General features: G+C 47.5%; 1 protein-coding gene across 4 annotated transcripts in view; it reads right to left on the reverse strand.

The window, feature by feature from the left end:
- DYNC1I2 (dynein cytoplasmic 1 intermediate chain 2) overlaps nt 1-20731 on the reverse strand; it is a 136065-nt gene that overhangs the window by 103462 nt on the left and 11872 nt on the right. For all 4 annotated transcript variants that reach the window (XM_040441761.1, XM_040441762.1, XM_040441759.1 and 1 more), the window contains exon 4: nt 5872-5986. In XM_040441761.1, coding sequence (XP_040297695.1) covers nt 5872-5986 — 115 coding nt within the window. The remainder of the gene's footprint in view (nt 1-5871; nt 5987-20731) is intronic.

The raw sequence follows: 20731 nt of genomic DNA on the forward strand, positions 1-20731 counted from the left end.
TTTACATAAGGGGGTAAATGCTAGCAGCCACTGAATCTACAGATCTGTTGGATGACAGGAACCACGTGCTGTATAAAAACTAGATTCTCCCTCCTAATGCTTGGTTCATGCTGCAAATCTGTTCCATGCATCTGGATGGGGTTGATTCTGCAGAGTGTGCATGAATTTCTGCATTAAGATGAATGAGAGCTGCAGAAATTGCAGCATGTGAACATGCCCTGACTTTACAAAAGCCCAGGGAATGGCACATATAAAGGATTTTATATACCGTATGTACATTGTGTATAATAATACCTGTGACATAAAAAATCCCATGCGAGTCCCAGGTGACTTTTGCAGCCATGCAACTTTCCAAATAGTGGTCAATAAGGGTGAATTCAGACGTGGCAGAATTGCATACTCATCCAAAAGCAGCAGACAGTTTCCACGTGGAAGAAGGGGCACACAAATCTGTAGCATGGTAATCTTGTGTAGATTTGTCATAGATTTTCACATCAAATTTTAACAGTTACAGTGCAGCAGAGGTGAAGTCTGCCTTGATTTTACCGCACAATCTGCAGCAAAAATTTGTATGTAAAACATCTGCATTTTCAGCGACATCCATCCTAAGGGCTCATGCTGCCAATTGCAGTCCCCAATGCACGGGCACCGTCCATGTGGCCTGTCCTGACTGCAGACCCATTCAACTTGCATGGGTCCGCGATCTGTCCGCACTGCAAAAAAATAAATAAAAATAGAGCAAGTTCTATATAGTGCTTCCGTGGCCTTCCGCTCCAAGTGAATGGATTTGCACACGTAGATTGCGAACCCGCTGTTTGTGGGCCACAATATGGGCACGGCCGACACACGTGCATGAGCCCTAAAGGTATACTCGTGTAGCAGAAACCTGTTTCACCCCTTCACACAAATGGAACAAAATATTCTGCTGCTGTTGAATTGATCCATAGGGCAACAGCTACATCCGGCAGATTTTGATGCCACTCTGTGGCAAAATCCATGACACATCCAAAGCAAAATCTGCCTGCGTTACATGCAGATTTTTGCCAATGCTTTGAGTCAGACTCAGCAAAGGGTGAAACCCACGGTAGAAATCCGCAGTATAAACGGACATGCTGTGGATTTAAAATCTGTGTTTCTGATCAATTTCTGCTGTGGATTTTATCGGCACCTTGTGGATTAAATCTCATGCACATTGCTAGTACTGTAAATAGCTGCAGACTTTCCGCCCACAGTTCTGTGGCCCAATATCTTCTGCCACATGAGAACAAACGTAAAATTGTACAAAAAAATCCGGTAATTAGTAAAATCTGCTGCAAATCTGCAGGCAACTCTCGTAGATTTTGTTGAGCATTTTGCTGCCACTATTTACGTCCCTTGTGTACATACCCTAAAAGACTCGTGGCCCCAGAAGGGGCTTTGAGGATGAACGTGGTCCTAGAAGAGGCTCCTTTGTACAAGTGACTCTGTAGCCACAGCCCATGGCAGAGTACAGTGGCGCTTTACATTGGGAAGCTACCATTTCTGCAATTCCACAATTAAATCTTTTAAGTGGCTGCAAAGTTTGACCACGAGGGCGGTTTCTGTTCTGAAGAACAGTAGATGGCTGCAGGTCAAGGTGTTAAGACCACAACATATTATGACGCTTGCTACTCTGGAATAATAACCAATAAAATATAATCTACGAGTCATTTGGAGACAAATATATAAATGATGATCCCTTTAATAATGGGGCTTTTTTTTTTTCTAATAAACTATTTGTAGCTACTCCGTATGCAATTGAACTATCCGAAGCCTCTATAATTACAGGCGTCAGTCAATTAGAGCAATTCAACAATCAGATTTTTATGAAGCGAAATAAACATGGACTCCATTCAAGGCCTTGTCCCTAATAACCAAACTCGTGTCTAGCACAGTGTGTGGATACGGTTTACATGGAGGAATACAAAGAGGCAGAATCCCCTTTATTTTCAAGAATCCCCCCGCTGAAGGAAAGGAGGCGCTGCCTGCCCCAATAAGACTTTTCATATTCTTTCAGAAGTGCTGGCAGGTTACATCGGATTTACTAATCATTTACATTTCAATCCCCTTTCCTCCTCCCTTGTAATCTGAACAAGAGAAAACGCCCAGTGGAGGCATAATGAGGCATGAGAAGATTAGTTCCCCACTGCAGGTCTACATAATAATACAAGGCCGTGTCTCTGGAGATGTCACCTCCAAGTTCACCACCTCAGACTACGGGGGGGGGGGGGGGGGCACCCCTAAAAATTTATGTACCGAAAATATATTGTACATAAAAATGTGGCAAGGAACAATAAAAAAAATGTTCTTCTTCATGATAGATATAAATAGAAAAGTTTCTGTTTCTGTCGGAGCAGGATTATATATCTCTCTCTATATAACCTTATACTTGGTAATGACCGGGTTTTCTCTTCATATTTCACGTCAATGCAGCTAGGAAATTAGACTGCAAGCTCAAATAGTGCAGGAAATGTACCCCATGGATATCATTCAGATGTACGGTGCTAACAAAAACTGATAATTACTGTACATTTATATTTTAATAGGAAATGAAGGTATAAATTAAAGTGTACCTAATCTTTTGAAATAAAGTTTTGTAAAATACTTTTGATTTTATTCCCATTTTAGTTACAAAATGGGTACCCAAAGTTCAGGTGTCTTTAGCGCTTCGAAATCCATAAATCGCTGACTGCTTCCACTGTGGGACCGCAGTAAGCGATGTACAGGCAGGAGCACACTGCGCTGCTCCTGCCTGTGCCAGCTCTGCTCAAGCCTGGAATAGTACAATGATGTGCTATGTCCGTTTAGTGAAGCAGGCACAGGCAGGGGCAGCAATGTCCTATACAGAGCTCCTGCCCGTTATAACTCCGCTCTACTAAAAGTTCTGCATAGCACATCGGTATAGGTTCTCCTGCATAGATGTGCTATGCTAAGCTATTAACTGAGCGAGCTGGTGCTAGCGAGCGCTCTGCATCACACATCCGTGCTCCTGCCTGTGCCTGCTCCCCTGAGGCATGGGATAGCGCACGGATGTTCTATGCCAGGCTTTAGCAGAGCGGATTTGGTACAGGCAGGAGCAGCGATGTGTGCTCCTGCCTGTACAGCGCTCATTGTGGTCTCGGGGTACAACCTGTACCGATTCCAAAGTATAGGCAACTGCACTTCGGGTGCCTATTTTGTAAGTAAAATTAGAAAAAAAACTAAAGCATATTACAAAAATTAATTATATCACATTTAGAATAGTTTTTAATACCACTTCTTCAAAAGGTTCGGTACACTAAATTATGAAACAACTAATCCTGACTGTGTGAACTTGGCTGCCAAAAAATGGGGAGATATGAAAACATAAGAGCAGTTGCTGTGAGCGAGCACCATATATTACTGCACTTCCCAACTGTTCCATTGTTCGGAGAAGGCCCGGCCACATTGACTGTGTATTTAGGTCATCTGAAGAGGGGACAGATAAGCAGTGTGGGGAAATGAAGTGTGGCTGGTTCACAAGAGCTAGCCTGTTCCCAGTGACTTGCCTTTTAATCCCTAGTGGGCCACCTGCAGAGCTCCGTTCAGCCTCAATCCATTCACTAATAGGACACCACTAACAAACCAATTAATGGCGGTTAGGACGCAGACACCTGGCCAAAAGTGACTTATTCCTAAACCGATAGATCGCAGAAAGGATAAAACGAGATTTTATAATGCATTGTAAGGCATATTTAAATAAATAGGTGGTCAAACCTAACATCATCTAAGGAGGATTTTCACTAAACTAAGGTAAAAATAACCAGGATTTAGAAGTACCTAAGTAATCGATTGTTTAAAAAAAATTATTACAGTGAAGTCCATGTCCACAGCAAGTGCAACTTGAAAAACACTTCCAAATCAAGGCAGCGAAGTCATTTGCTGGAGCAATTTAATCAGTTAAGGATTAAGCAGCAATTTCATGCCGATTTTATTGCCAAGAGATTTTCATGTTACTCTATGGAGTAAAAAGTAGTTTGGAATTAAAAAAATAAAAATAAAAAAAAAAATCGCTAAAAAATGTCAGCCTGCAACGATTAAGAATTAGTAGTCTGCAGCCATTTAACGGCGATTTTATCTCTAGCCATTAAATCTCTCCAGTAATACTTAAGGTACTTTCACACTTGCGGCAGAGTGATCCGGCAAAACGTATGCCAACTGATGGCATTTGTAAGACTGATCAGGATCCTCATCAGTCTGAAAAATGCATTGAAATGCCGGATTCATCTTTCTGGTGTCATCCAGCAAAACGGATCCGGCATTTATTTTTTTCAAAGAAAAAAATAAGGGGTTGGGTCAGCACAACCTACCTGCAGGTGCACATCACTATGGCGAAATACATATACAAACGGAAAATGCAAATGTGATCGCACACCACATCCAGCACTCTGCCCTCCATGCCGGATGAGACATTGGTCTACACCTTGGCCAAAGCATAGCAAGCCACTCACCGCGTCAAGGCCGTCTCATGAGTGGTCTCATCCGGCATGGAGGGCAGAGTGCTGGATGTGGTGTGCGATCACATTTGCATTTATTTTTTTCAGTCTGCGCGGAAGGACGGATCCGGCATGCCGGTATTTTGAATGCCGGATCCGGCACTAATACATGCCTATGGGGAAAAAATGCCAGATTCGGCATGGAGTCAAGTGTTCAGTTTTTTGGGCCGGAGATAAAACCGTAGCATGCTGCGGTATTATCTCTGTCCTGATCAGTCAAAAAGACTGAACTGAAGACATCCTGATCGGATTACGCTCCATTCAGAATGCATGGGGATAAAACTGATCAGTTCTTTTCTGGTATAGAGCCCCTAGGACGGAACTCTATGCCGGAAAAGAAAAAAGTGTGAAAGTACCCTTACCTGACTGCAGTGGTTTGGAAGTAATATTGAAGCTACTCAATGTATTCCCTATGGACAGCAATTTCAGACCAAAAAGTCTAGATTCAGTCTAACGGTATAATAAGTCATTGAGTGATCAATGTGGGTCTGACCCCCCAAAAAACCCCAATCAGCAAAACAGAATGGGTAGCAGCAATCCATTTAGGAAAGCTAGTGCTTTTACTGTTGCAGGCTTGTTCTAGCGCCCCCCACTGAACAGCCACCTTGTGTGTTTGCTGCTGGTTTGTAGAAGCGCTCCTTGTGCTAGGATTCCTGTTGGCTGGCCCGTACAGTAGCAGTAATAGCAGTATTACAAAAAAATTATTCGAAGTGATAAACTATGTTTTGCCTGATACAACAGATTACATAACATTTATTTGTGGGACAGTCCTTTTAATATTTAGTAAAGCTATAACTGAAGCTTCTCCAATTATCATAAATCACACAGTTGTCACTTTGCATCCTTGCCTGACAAACAATAAGGACATCTTTTACCTTTAAAGGGGTTCTCTAAACTACACCCAGCAAGTAAATGGGAGCAGGGCTCCTATTCACCAGAAACACAGGATATGGGGCCTTCTGCTCCCGCTCCGTACACCGTTAGCTTCTGGCGCCACTGCAGAACAAAACAGCTTATCGTGTGGATGGCAGGAGTCAGACACCCGCCGACCTGATATTGATGATCTATCCGGAGGATAGCTCATCAATATCTGTAGCCCGGACAAGCCTCTTTAAATCCTAACTACAAGGAGTTATAAGCAATGTGCTTTACATTAAATCTTAGGGCACTATATATCAGCTGGGCTGTAGAAACACTGCACTGGAATGTTTTATAGAATTTTTTATCTATTAATCGAGGAGAACAGGGTGTTGTATGAAGATTGTGCAGGCAGCATTACCATGAAGCAAGCAAGCATGCAAGTCAGCATGCAATCAAACGTAAGCTTCAGGGTCCTTACCCAGCGGGGGCTCAGGGGTGATACCCATGCTCTGGAGTAAGGCTTCAGCTTCTCTCCTCTTCTTCTCCAAATCAGACTCTTCCTGCGGAGGGGCAGCATCCTTCTTCTGATCAGACTACCATGAAAAGAGGGAAAAGGTCAGACAAGGTAACAGGTTCTATACATAAAGCATTAGATTTCTTCTCCTGAAAGTAGGCTGGATCCCTAAAAATTGACCTACAGTGCCTTGCAAAAGTATTCGCCCCCTTGACTTTTTTCGTATTTTGTTACATTACAGCCTTAAGTTTAATGTTTTGTTAATCTGAATTTTATGTGATGGATCAGAACACAATAGTCTAAGTTGATGAAGTGAAATGAGAAAAATATATAAATAAAACTATTGTTTAGAAATAGGAAACAGAAAATTGGCATGTGCGTATGTATTCACCCCCTTTGTTAGAAAGCCCATAAAAAGCTCTGGTGCAACCAGTTACCTTCAGAAGTCACATAATTAGTGAAATGATGTCACCTGTGTGCAATCTAAGTGTCACATGATCTGTTATTACAAATACACACCTTTTTTGAAAGGCCCCAGAGGCTGCAACAACTAATCAAGAGGCATCACTAACCAAACACTGCCATGAAGACCAAGGAACTCTCCAAACAAGTAAGGGACAATGTTGTTGAGAAATACAAGTCAGGGTTAGGTTATAAAAAAAAATATCCAAATCTTTGATGATCCCCAGGAGCACCATCAAATCTATCATAACCAAATGGAAAGAACAAGGCACAACAGCAAACCTGCCAAGAGACGGCCGCCCACCAAAACTCACGGACCGGGCAAAGAGGGCATTAATCAGAAGGGCAGCACAGAAACCTAAGGTAACCCTGGAGGAGCTGCAGAGTTCCACAGCAGAGACTGAAGTATGGCAAGCTCATAGAGACGTATCCAAAGCGACTTGGAGCTGTGATTGCCACAAAAGGTGGCTCTACAAAGTATTGACTTTAGGGGGATGAATAGTTATGCACATTGACTTTTTCCTGTTATTTTGTCCTATTTGTTGTTTGCTTCACATAAAATTATACAAATCCTTAAAAGGGTTTCTGTCAATTTTTCGTGGAAAAAACATTAAAGGCATAAAACTTATTTTACTAGTGGGTGCTCTGTGCAGACCAAAAGTCGACTTACAGTGCCTTGCAAAAGAATTCACCCCGCTTGACTTTTTTTGTATTTTGGTGCCTCACAACCTGGATTCAACATGGATTGTTTAAAGGGTTTCTGTCATGGGAAAAATTGTAATGTAGCTGACTGACATTAGCGATGTGCTAATGTCAGCACTACATAACAGTATGTTTGCTAACTCTCTGCCTGCAAGGCACTGTAAGTCTACATTTGGTCTGCACAGAGCACCCACTAGTAAAAGAAGATTTATGCCTTTAATGTTTTTCCACAAAAAATTTGTGTTCTCAACGCATCCGTTTCTCATGGTCGCTCTTTAAAGAGGTTACTTCAGTGAGAAGGTATTGTCGCTTTTATGTCCTTTCATGATAGATATGAATAGTATGACAAACACCATTGTCAGGGCCATTATACAAACCTAAGAGCTTGGCACCCCCTGCTGGAGGCATCAATCATTACAACTAAGTAGTAGCAATGATGCAATTAGTGACTGGTAGTAATCCATTTAATACGTTTTGTTCCAGCCAATGACCCTCTATACCTCTTGCGAAAGGGCCTGCCAAACAATCCCACATTCCCAGGGTCTCCTCTCCTTCGTCTACTCTTCACTGAACAGCGAAGCCCATCATTCCATTCAGGATTATATTAACAAATGGGAAACGGATCTGGCGAGTACACTGGACACAGCATCCTGCACATAATGGCCCTCTGCTCTGGAAGTAACCGGAATAGTGGAGCCCGTCTACAAGGTCCTCATGCCTTGGTACATGATTACTACTGCTTTAGGGGCTTTGCGTCTAAGGGCCCATTAAGACGGCCGTATGCCATCCGCAAAAATGCGGATCCGTTTTTTTGTGGATTAGATGCTGACCCATTCACTTCTATGGGGCCCTTTTCTATCCCACGGTTACGCAAAACAAATGAAACATGTCCTATACTTGTCCGTAAAAATCAGGACATGGCCCCATTGATGTCTATGGGTCCGCAAAAATACTGAATGCTATCCGTTTTTTTGCGGATCCGCAAAAAAATACGGATAGCATTCAGTATTTTTGCGGACAGCATACGGCTGTCTGAATGAGCCCTAATAGAGATAGGATTTGTGTCCGGTTGTCCACATGTAGTACAGTTCTGGTCTCGTGTATATGGCTTCACCTGTACCATTATTAATACCTCTCTCTATAGAGACGCATGGATGGCCCCGCTACGTCACAAATCCTTTACTATACCTCAAACTTGGTATAAGATGTTCTTCTTTATCTTTTTAGGAGCCAAGCAAACGATTTCTCATGCCTGGAAGAAGTCATATATTCCATACCCAGAATTCCTGACACGATAACTTTAAAGGGGTTGTCCGGGACCAAATTTTTTATTTTTTTTAAAAAAACACGTTTACTCACAATGTACATCTAAATAAAGTTGCCTCCATATATTTTCAGCTATTTTCGCCACTTCTATGTGGCTCAAACGGTGCCCCACTCATTGTTTATATATCTGTTTATCTTTCCCCGACTTCCGGCTGTCCTGCCCTGTGGGTCCTGGGGCTGCGCGGCATCAGGTGGTTACAGCTGTCTCTCTGCTCCGCTGTAACTCTGCCCCCTCATCAATATTCACCTCCATTCATTCTAAAGCTCCTTGCGGTGACGTCACCGGACTGGAGGGGTGGGGCTTAGCGCGATGTCGGCCAGCCTAGTTACCGCCCCTCCATCCACTCTGCATAAATTACTTATGCTGCCAGTGACATCACCGGGCTCCCTGAGCAGCAGAAGAGGAAGCAAGGGACCAGGTACATTAAAACCGTAACTTCTGGCCATGAATTTCAAAGATGAAAACGGGGCTGCAGAAATCTGTGCCAAAGGTACTACATGCTTGTATGTAATGTGTATGCCACACTTGTACTATTAGAGCAACGTCCCCAATCCTGGACAACCCCCTTAAGATTAACAAATAGCTTAGTAGTACTCTCAGTTCTTCAAGGCCTGTGGCTCGTGGATCGCCTGTGCCCATCCACAACAGTCCACTACCTGCTTCTCATTTGGGTAACTATGTGAGCACAACCCGCGCTCTTCTGCCTTCCCAGCACGGCTCCTGATTAGATAAAAGAATATACGAACTCGGAAGGAAAAAAACACAAGACCCAGTCTAGATGTGGTCTCAAGCCGATTCCCACCTTTATCATCAAAGCATACAGACGTAAGCCTCATTCACACGTCAGTGTTCCACATATGCCTGCTGTTCATGTTCTCCAAAGACAGCACACGTTCCCATTCATGTCCGTTTTAATAGCTTCATGCATCTACCATGTAATAACAATTCTGGAACATCTATTCTTATGTCTCTATGTTGTGCCGTTCCTGTATTATTTCTACCAGAAGTTCTGAATGAATTGCTAGCAGTCTGCAGTAAGGGTACAGAGGGGAGGTAACCAGTCGGGGGGGTGTGTCCCTGCACAGTCTGACAATGGCAGCACTGATTGGATAGTCAGTCTGTGCAGTTACACGCCCCCGACTGGTTACCACCCTTCTGTACCCTAAGGCTAATAGCAAAATTATTCATAACTTCTGGTAGAAATAATACAGGAATGACGCAACATAGAGTCATAATAATAGATGCTCCAGAATTGTTATTACTCGGGGAATGCATGACTCTTTTAAAACAAGCGAAAGGTCCTCTTTAATATGTGTATTCAGACATCAGTGTTTTAGCACGGTCCGTGGGTCTGTGTTTTTAGCACGGATGCATGCTCTATTTTGTCCGTGTTCATGGATCCATTACGTCCATTATAGTCTATGGGTTCGTGAAAGCCACGGATGCCATCCGTGTTTCACGGATCATTAGGAAGAGATGCTTTGAAAATTATTTTTCAGCTGTGCATGGTCAGTGAAACACGGATGACACACGGACAGCAAAAAACAGACAGCATCACGGATGCATCACTGACCACCTTCCCATGGATTTGAGCACAGACGCGGATGTGTGAATGAGTATTTACTGGTAACAGAACAAAGACGGCCCACCGCCAAGGGGGTGGAAATCGAAACTAGTAATTTGATTCGCTCATCATATAAGGCAATGCTTCCTGACCATACTAACGGCCGTGATCAGGCATTGTAGTAGTAAAAAAGCTTCTGCAGCATCTTAGCTCAAGGTTAGAATTCTTTAGCAATGCATCATATGAAAGACAAAAAGAACAGAACCTGACCAAAGTTTACCACAGTTGAGACCATTTCCATCACACTCTATACCCATTGCAACCAGTGACATATCCCACTTCTCCTAGTCCCCCTCCTCCCTTTTCTCTCTCTCTCTCTCTTCTATATTTATCACCTCGTTTGTTTTTTTTTAACTGTCAATTATTAATATTAGTTATTGTCTTACGGCATTTATAGCCAGTTATTCTAAACATTATGTAATTCATACCGTTTTATCTGAATTGAACAATGTTTCTACCTATCAGGACATATTTCAGTTTCGTTTAGAGAAATCACAAAAATCAAATGTTTGAAAGTGCAGAGGTCAGAATAAAACAGCATACAACAAAAACTAGTTTCCCGGCTGCTTTCTTTGGTCTATACGCTTACAAGGGTAAAGATCACATTTCAGATATTTATTTCTGCTCCGACAGTTTTATACCCCTTTATCTATTAAACAACAGGATCCAAATCTAGCAGTTCAAACTACAGGGGAGATTTAAAACCTCACGTGCGGTATGCCGGTCTTGAGATCCCCTGCGCTGCTGGAGGATGCGCTTTATTCATGGAGTCACAAATTAGCCTCATCTTCCAGCAGTCCGTGCGCCTCAACTGAATTCTGCAGTAGATCTACCTTAGCTTTAAGTCTTCATTTAAGCCAGAAAACTAGCATAAAAGATGGCCCTACCCTGGCCATGCCCCCTATTCCAAAAGTGGCGAAGGTGGCATAGAATCGCCACTACATTTAGATGCAGCAATGTTTAAAAAGTTGCAAACATGATGTTTACAGTTTGTTTTTGTCTGAAAAATTACATAGAGAGACGATAAATCTCCGCCTATGAGAATAAATCTGGACATGAGATGTAAAGATGTAACCATATTGAAGATTTAAAGGTTTACTGCTGCGCCCTAAGTTGTTCCTGCGCAGCTACACGCCCGACTGTACGACTGCAGTGGTTCTCTGCACGGCGGGTACAGGGGGGGCACTGAGCAGAAGAAAACAGTGAAGTGAACAAAGTATTAAACCAGACCCTCCTCCCAATCATTCTTAGAATCAGTAGAGATCCCAGAGGTGGGACACCCATGGCACATACTAGAGATATGGAATCACTTTATAATATGCAAATATTCCTTTAAAAAATATATATATATATAAATTGCAAACGCTGTGCAATATAGAAGGCTGAAAGCTATACCCATGTGCATATATTTAACAGCACATGGGAGGTTGTCCTTATAGGCCTCTGTAGGGACAGGAAGCAAGAAAGTTTAAAAGGCCCCTCCCCATCCCCCTATCCAGTGTTCTTCCTGTCCCTCCAGGGTGAAGAAATGAAAATGGAAGTAGCCGCAGGCTACTAGGGCTGGAACTGGGTCGGGTGGTGTCCAGCTATTCCTCCCAGTTTCCTCAAAGCCCTGCTAGTACCTCTTTCCGAGGTTCCCTAGCCTTCCCAGCTTACCTCTCTCCCACATCGCCGCGGTATCTGGGAGCAGAAGCCGCTTCGGGGGCTCTGGGCTCGGCAACACGCACTCTTTCTCACGGTGCCCAGCGTTTCAATGCTGGAGGCCTGGATGGGGGCCTCGCATGAGGGGGGGGAGGGGGGGGGGGTCGACTCTCCCCTAGGGGATAGAGTCCCCAAGAAGGAAGGAGGAGCGCAGCGGCAGCAGGGGGTGGACCCTTAAGGTAAGGTTATATAAAAGGAACCAGCAAGCAGTCAGGCTTGTCTGCTGTATCAAATGTCCCAGATGTCTACCAAGCCTGAAATGGCTGGTGATACCCCTGCTCAGGGCTATGTAAGTTCTTTTTTTTACCAAGCCCTGCTTTATCCTGCGTTATTCCGTTATTGGTGTACACTAGTACTAAGGGAGAGTTCCTTTGTTTCTTTCTAGGAATTAAAGGATCCGGGACATAGATCCCAGACAGAACCTAAAAAGAAAACAAAGAAATGCATTTCCTGTGCTAGAAAGTTACATGAATCATACAAAAAAACAGCTGTGCCCTGATTGTATTGCAAAACTTCTGAAGGAGGAACAGCCGTCCTTCCTCCCCGATTGGAGGTCTTTGATAAGAGAAGAAGTACAGGCTCCAGTTTCTAGCTCGATTCCTCCTCCGCCAGTTTCAAAGAAACCTAGAATCAGATTCAGACGAACAAGGCGATAATACTTATTATTCGGAAGGGGAGTTAGAAGAAGAAGAAGAGTTAAATCTGTCCCTCTGGTTCTTCTGAAGACCAGAAAAAAAAATTCTCTTTTCTTTGGAAGATTTGGATTCGTTACTATCGGCGGCAAGGGAAACTATGAAGGTGGAGGAGGTTCAGTAACCCAGAACAACTCAAGACGAGATGTTTGGAGGATTAAGGGCAAAGAAAAGGAAACTGTTTCCGGTCAATTCCAATCTGAGAGAGATGATACTGGAGAAGTGGGAAGATGCAGATAAGAAACTTTACATTCCTTGAGAATTCAGAAGTCGCCTTCTATTTAATCCGGAGGACACTAAATTATGGGAAGAAGTTCCAAAAATAGATGTCCAGGTAGCAAAGGGTTAAAAAAAGACGACCATCCCATTTGAAGACTCATCCCAATTGAAAGATCCTAAGGACCGAAAATCTGATGGTCTCCTTAAAAAGAGTCTGGGAATGTTCAGCGGCAACAATCAATACTAATATTGCCGCCACATCTGTAGCCAGAGCTATGGGATTATGGCTCAATCAATTGGAAAACCATTTAAAGCTCAAGACACCTAGAGAAGTAATTCTGGATTCTCTGCCTTTGCTAAAAATGGCCACAGCTTTCATGGGTGACGCTTCTGCAGAATCTATCCGTTTTGCCGCATAAAGTGGAACACCATCAAATACCGCTAGAAGGGCCTTGTGGCTGATGACCTGGACAGGTGACATAGCTTCTAAAAATAAGTTATGTGCAATAACCATTTTCCTTTTTTTTTTTTATATATTCGGACCAGTATTGGATACCATTTTGGAAACAGCGGCTGACAAGAAAAAAGGATTTCCAGAAGAGAAGCCCAAGAAAAGTCAGCCCTTTCGGAGAACAAACAGACAGACCGTCTCGGTACTCATCGAGTAGAGGAAAGGGAAAATCTGGTAGATGGAGCTACCCGAAAGGAGGCAGAGGGTTCCTTCTCAACCCGAATATAAAAAAAAAATAAAAAAAAAAGGAGACTTTTGTATTACTTACCAGTAAAGTCTCTTTCTCGCTCTTCCTTGGGGGACACAGGAAACCATGGGTATAGCTCTGCTCCCTAGGAGGCGTGACACTAAGTGAAAGCTGTAAGCCCCTCCTCCATCAGCTATACCCTTCAGCCTGGAGAAGAGACTGCCAGTTGCGTGTCCAAGTAGTGAAAGATAACCACCAACCGGAAAAAGAACCGTCAAGCCCCAACGGGGGCAACCAAGCCGGAACCACAACTGTAAACCCAAATGAAGGGCGGGTGCTGTGTCCCCCAAGGAAGAGCGAGAAAGAGACTTTACTGGTAAGTAATACAAAAGTCTCCTTTTCTCGCCCATATTCCTTGGGGGACACAGGAAACCATGGGACGTTCCAGAGCAGTCCCAGAAGGGAGGGACCAGAACAAACTAGACCAACACCGGAGGCATCAATCAACTGCCGCCTGCAACACCAGACGGCCTAAAGCAGCGTCAGCCGACGCATGAGTATGCACCCTGTAGAACTTGGTGAAGGTGTGCAAGGAGGACCAAGTGGCCGCCTTGCAAATCTGCTCCGTAGAAGCCCGATTTCTCTGAGCCCAGGAAGCCCCGACCGCTCTAGTGGAATGAGCGGTAACACCGAGGGGCGGAACCTTGCCCTTGGCGAGATAAGCCTCAGTAACAGCCATCTTGACAAAACGGGCGATAGCAACTTTGGATGCCGCCAACCCTCTGCGCGACCCCTCCGGAACCACAAAGAGCGAGTCAGTACGCCTGAAAGAGCCGGTTACCTCCAGGTAAGCCTTGAGCGCCCTGACAACGTCCAGGCGATGAAGTTCCCTCTCCCTAGGGTGGGAAGGGGAAGGACACAAAGAGGGGAGAACGATGTCCTCGTTCAGATGAAAGGCGGAGACCACCTTAGGAAGGAAGGAAGGGACCGGACGAAGAACTACCTTGTCCTGGTGGAACACTAGGAAAGGTTCCAGACAGGAGAGTGCAGCCAATTCGGACACCCTCCGAAGAGAGGTGACTGCTACAAGGAAAATAACCTTGCAGGACAGAAGTCGCAAGGAAACCGTCCGCAGAGGCTCGAAAGGAGAAGCCTGGAGCGCTGAGAGAACCAGGTTCAGGTCCCAGGGCGGTACCGGAGGCCGGTACGGGGGAACCGCGTGAGCCACGCCCTGAAGGAAGGTCTTGACAGGACCAAGGGGGGCCAGTGGGCGCTGAAACAAAATGGACAGCGCAGACACCTGACCCTTCAAAGAACTAAGACCCAGACCTTGGGCAAGTCCGCTCTGCAGGAAGGACAAAACGGTGGGGAGAGAAAAGCGGAGCGGAGGAATCCCTAGATCGGCACAGAACCCCAAATAGGTCCTCCAGGTCCTATAATAGATCCTAGAAGAGGACGGCTTACGGGCGCGGATCATGGTGCGGACGACGTCCGCAGAAAAACCCCTACGTGTCAGGACGGTGGTCTCAACAACCACGCCGTCAAACGTAGGGACCTTAAACGCGGGTGGAAGATCGGTCCCTGAGAGAGAAGATCTTCCCTGGCGGGCAGCGGCCAGGGCGCGTCTGCCAGGAGCAGCATGAGGTCGGCATACCAAGACCGGCGGGGCCAGTCCGGAGCGACCAGAATCACCGAGACGCCTTCCGCCGCGATCTTCCGAAGGACCTTGGGCAGGAGTGGGATGGGAGGGAATATGTATGGACGCGCGAAGCCTCGCCAAGGAAGAACGAGGGCGTCGGCTCCGCAAGCTCCCGGATCCCTGGCCCTGGACAGATAGGCGGGGACCTTGTGATTGAACTTGGAGGCCATGAGGTCCACGTCCGGTATGCCCCAACGAAGGCAAATGGCCTCGAATACCTCCGGGTGAAGAGACCACTCGCCGGGGTCGACAGTGGTGCGACTGAGGAAGTCCGCCGCCCAATTGTCCACCCCTGGAATAAAAATTGCCGATAGGGCCGGGACGTGGGCTTCCGCCCAACGGAGAATGCTGGAGACCTCCCTCATTGCAGCAGCGCTGCGAGTGCCCCCCTGGTGGTTTATGTACGCCACAGCCGTGGCGTTGTCCGATTGTACACGAACTGGATGACCCTTCAACAGATGAGTCCAGTGTCGTAGAGACAAAAGGGCCGCTCTCAGCTCCAGGACATTGATCGAGAGTTTGGACTCCAATGGAGACCAAATGCCCTGGACGGATCGGGGAGGAAACACGCCTCCCCAGCCCAAGAGACTGGCATCGGTTGTAACCACCAACCAGTTGAGTGGCAGAAAAGACCTGCCCAGAAGAGGGGACTGTAACCACCAGCGGAGAGATGACCTCACCGGAGGCGATAGATGGAAGGGATGATCCAGAGACTGCGGCGATTTGTCCCAGGAGGAGAGGATCGCCCGTTGGAGAGGGCGGGAGTGAAACTGCGCAAACGGGATCGCCTCGAAGCAGGCAACCATCTGCCCCAAGACCCGCATGCAGAAGCGGAAGGACGGTCGACGGTGGAGAAGGAGACCCCGAACCGCCCCACGGAGGATCAGACGTTTTTCCGAGGGAAGACGTACTTCCGCCGCTCCCGTGTCTAAAAGCATTCCCAGGAAGACCAGTTGTCTGGAGGGGGGAAGGGAGGACTTGGGGAAGTTGATGACCCAACCGAACCTCGTCAGAGTCTCTAGAGTGAGATCCACGCTGGCAACCGCTTGAGAAAGGGACGGAGCCTTGATGAGGATATCGTCCAAGTACGGTAGCAGAAAAACACCCCTGGAACGGAGTAAGGCCAAAACCGGGGCCAGGACCTTGGTGAACACCCGGGGGGCTGTTGCCAGCCCAAAGGGAAGGGCGACAAACTGGAAGTGGAGGTCCCCCACGGCGAACCGGAGGAAGCGATGGTGACACCGGGCTACCGGAACATGGAGGTAGGCATCCTGTATATCGATGGAAGACATGAAATCTCCCTGCTCCAGGGAAGCCACCGCGGAACGGAGGGACTCCATCCGAAACCGTCGAAGGAGGAGAAAACGGTTGAGCTTTTTGAGGTCCAAAATGGGCCGCATGGAACCTCCCTTCTTGGGAACTACAAAGAGGTTCGAGTAGAACCCTTGGAACCTTTCCTCTAGAGGAACGGGGGTAATCACCCCCCTGTCCAGTAAGGCTTGAACGGCCGCGGAGAACGCAACCGCGCGTTTCGGGTCCCGTGGCAGGCGGGAGCGAAAGAACCGATCTGGAGGGAAGGATGCAAATTCGATTTTGTATCCGGAGCACACAATTTCGAGGGCCCAGGCGTCGGAGACGTGAGCCAACCAGACGTCCCTGAAAAGGAGGAGCCGGCCCCCCACCCGGGTGGGTGGGGGCGCGCCTTCAGGCAGAGGATTGCTTTGCTGCGGGTGTGCGGGCAGCCTGCGGCTTGCGCCAGGAGGGCTGCGCCCGAAAAAACGGCTTCCTATGCTTATCCTGGGGAGGAGCCGAAGCGGCAGCTGTGGTGGGAGCCCCAGAGGCCCTGCGGGAGGACCGAAAACGAGACGCACCAGGGCGTCCGCGGGGGGCGCCCCTGGCTTGGGGTTGAGGAAGATGGGTGCTTTTACCACCCGTGGCCTCCGAAATAAGTTCGTCTAGGCGGACCCCGAAAAGGCGGGAACCCGCAAACGGTAGCCCCGCCAAGGAACGTTTGGAGGCAGCGTCCGCTTTCCAAACCTTCAGCCAGAGCTCCCTCCTGACGGAAACTGCCAGGGCGGAGGAGCGTGCAATAAGGGCTCCCGCATCAAGGGAGGCCTCACAAACAAAATTCCCGGCCCGAACAATAAGCTGGGCCAAGGAACGCAGGTCCTGGATAGGGACGTCCGAGTCCAACTCCTGTTCCAGCTGCGCACCCCAAGCAGAGATTGCTTTCCCTGCCCAAGCAGAGGCAAAAACCGGTCTGAGAGCCGAACCGGAGGCAGCAAAAATGCCCTTAGAAAGGGTCTCCATGCGACGGTCCTCCGCTGACTGAAGAGAGGACCCGTCGGGAACAGGGATGGCCGTGTTCTTCGACAGCCGGGCCACAGGGGGGTCCACCTTGGGTGGGGAAGACCATGTGGCCACGACATCTGCTGGAAAAGGATAGCAAATGTCCAGCTTCTTGGGGTTGACAAAACGGGCGTCCGGTCGAGCCCAAGCCTTAGACACCACAGAGGAGAAATCAGAGTGGATTGGGAAGACTTTTGAGACCTGCCTGGGTCTGATAAATGAGACGCTAGCTGCGTCCGAGCTAGGGGGATCATCCTGCACCTTAAAGGTGTCACGAATATCAGAGATGAGTTGACCCATCGCTGAGGCTAGCTTGGACGGCAGGGCCGAGTCCATTTCCAAATCTGAAACCGCCAATTCACCTTCAGAGAGCGAATCCTTTGGGGAGGAGAGGCTCGTCTGGGTGCGCACGCGTGGCGGGGAGAGGGAGGCATCCGAGGAGGAGGCTCGCTCTACTCTAATACGCTTCTGAGAGTGCCTAGCTCGGGAGGGGTCACTAAAGGAGAGTGAACCCGCTGCAGCGGCAGAAGCGGTGGACCCGGAGGGCGCGACAGTAAGAGTGGCGTCCTGCGGGGTAGGCGGCCTGTCTATTAGGCGGCCCACGACATGAGTGAGGCTTTCCACGGCCTGGGACAGGGATCTAGCCCAGTCAGGCGGGTCAGAGGCAGCAGGGAGCGACACAGCGGGCGACTGAGGCTGCGGTGGAGCCCGACATGCAGTACAGTGCGGATCAGACTGCCCCCGGGGAAAGGGTTCCCTACAAGCAGTACAGGCATGGTACCAAGGCTTGGCGGCTGCAGAAGGGTCTGACATGGTGGAACAAAGATGTTGCACTTAAGTGGGAGACCCCAAGGAAAGAAACGGGGATAACACCCAAGCGACAGTACTGTGGCACGGAGGGGGTTAAAAGTCCTACCAGACCCGGATGATGCAAGCGGCAGCGGTAAGGGGGAACAGACTGAGGAGGCTGTGGAGGAGAGGCAGCAGCACCGGCTTCGGATCGCACTGCAGAGAGGATTCCACGCAGCACTGTGCGATGAACCCGGAAGTAGCGGAGCGCATGTAGGAAGCTCCGCCCCCTCCCTGCCGCTCTGAAGCAGAGCCGCGCGCGCGCGGCAAAATGAACTTAACCCCCAAGGATAATGAAGTGCCGGCCTGAAATGGCGCCGTTCACGCCAAGAAAGCGGCCCCCTCCGCGCCTGGATGTGGCAGAAGGCAGCGTCCCTGCCAAGGACTTGCCCAGATGAACTCCCCTGCCCGGTAACGGTCCGATATCGGGGGGGGGGGGGGGGGGGGGGAGGGGTGGGCGCACGATGTAGCAGTGGCCATGTAGTAACGGTGGCCATGGGAGCCCAGGAGGCCTGTAGCAGCGGTGGGAGGGAGGAAGGGGAGGCTGGAGCAGCCTGTCTCACCATACGCTGTCTTCACCCTCAATCCATCCAGCGGGGTCGCCCCTTCAGCTCCTGGCACCGCAGTGGCAGCAAGCCGGGGGAGGGACTTGGCGTGCGGGCGACCCTGAGCTGGCGGGACGCAGGGGAGCGAGGCTGCCCTGGTCCACCTTGTCTTCTGTGGGGGAGGCGGCAGTGCGGAATTACCGGCACTGGCGCAACTCAACCCCGGGAGAAACAGAGGGGTCTAATGCGCCTCTGTTGTCCCTGTAAGTAGAAAAAAACCGAATTAAAAACAACAAATAACGTAAAAATAAAAAATCATAGGAAAACAACCCTGCATAAGCAGGGGGTGTCTTGCCTCCTTGGACACTAAGCAAAAACTGGCAGTCTCTTCTCCAGGCTGAAGGGTATAGCTGATGGAGGAGGGGCTTACAGCTTTCACTTAGTGTCACGCCTCCTAGGGAGCAGAGCTATACCCATGGTTTCCTGTGTCCCCCAAGGAATATGGGCGAGAAAAATGGATCGTTCAGGACAATTATAAACCTCAAATTCCTTAACAGGGTGATCTCCTATCGAAAGTTCAAGATGGAATCTATTCGGTCAGCCATTCCACTCATCACCCCAGAAGCATTCATGTGCACAATAGACTTGAAGGATGCATATCATCATATCCCTATTCATCCTCATCATCAAAAATACCTGAGATTTGCAATAAAAGTGAACAGCCACATACATCATTTCCAATTTCAGTGTCTGCCATTCGGAATCTCATCAGCTCCGAGAGTTTTTACAAAACTGATGGTAGAAGTGATGGCTCACCTACGACAGGACAAAATAATTATAATCCCATACGATTTCTTATTAACAGCCCAATCTCAGGAGATATTGAAAAATCATATTCAATTAACACTGGAGGTGCTGACCAAATTGGGATGGATTATCAATTTCAACAAATCAGATCTGCGGTTGGAAACCAGGAAGAATTTCTTGGGTACACTTCTAGATTCAGTGAAAGAAAGATCCTTTCTACCTATAACCAAACAAAATACCATGGTACTAAAATTCCAACACTTCAAAAAGAAGAAAAGTTGCACGATCAGAGAGGCAATGAGGATTCTGGGCATCATGACATCTTGCATGATTCCCTGGGCCCATTTTCATTCAAGACCATTACAGAAACTGATACTATCTCAGGGGGACAAGAGTCAAAAATCTCTAGACAAAAGGATTTTCCTTACAACAGGGGTAAAGAACTCCCTGAACTGGTGGTTAACTTCAGACAACCTAGTGAAGGGAATTCCCTGGAAGCTGGATCCAATGGTGACGGTAACCACAAATGCCAGCAAGTTAGGCCGGGAAGACCAGGTGGAGGATCTATATTTTCAAGGAGAATGGTCACCTCTAGAGAGCCTGGGATCAAACTTAAAAGAGCTAACAGCGGTTCTAAAGACTCTGAAACAGGCCGAAAATATCGTAAAAGGGAAGCATCTAAGAATCTACTCAGGCAACATCACTACGGTGTGTTACCTCAAACACCAAGGAGGGACCAGGAACCCCTTGATGCAGAGGGTGTCAAATCAGATATTTCACTGGGCCCAAACATGTTATCAATCTCAGCCTTACATCTGAGGGGCAAATTAATCCTCCCAAGGAGACAGGATCTTCTGGTTCAGGACCCTCTAAAACATCAAGATCTGAAAACCTTGAATTTGACGGCCTGGATCCTGAAAGGGAAATGCTGAAAAGGCAAGGTCTTTTGGAAAAAGCAATTGCAACGTTATAAAATAGTCGCAAACAAGTTACTTCAGCCATATAAGGGAAAACCTGGAAAATATTTGGTTCCTGGTTGTCTTCAGAAAACCCAGACGGTTCCTCACCTACCATTTCACACATTACAGACTTTCTGCAGGGTTTGATTTAGGTTTGAGACAGAGTACCTTAAAAGTCCAGGTATCAGCTA

This window comes from Bufo bufo, chromosome 7 (genome assembly GCF_905171765.1).
Source record: "Bufo bufo chromosome 7, aBufBuf1.1, whole genome shotgun sequence".
Lineage (NCBI taxonomy): Eukaryota > Metazoa > Chordata > Amphibia > Anura > Bufonidae > Bufo > Bufo bufo.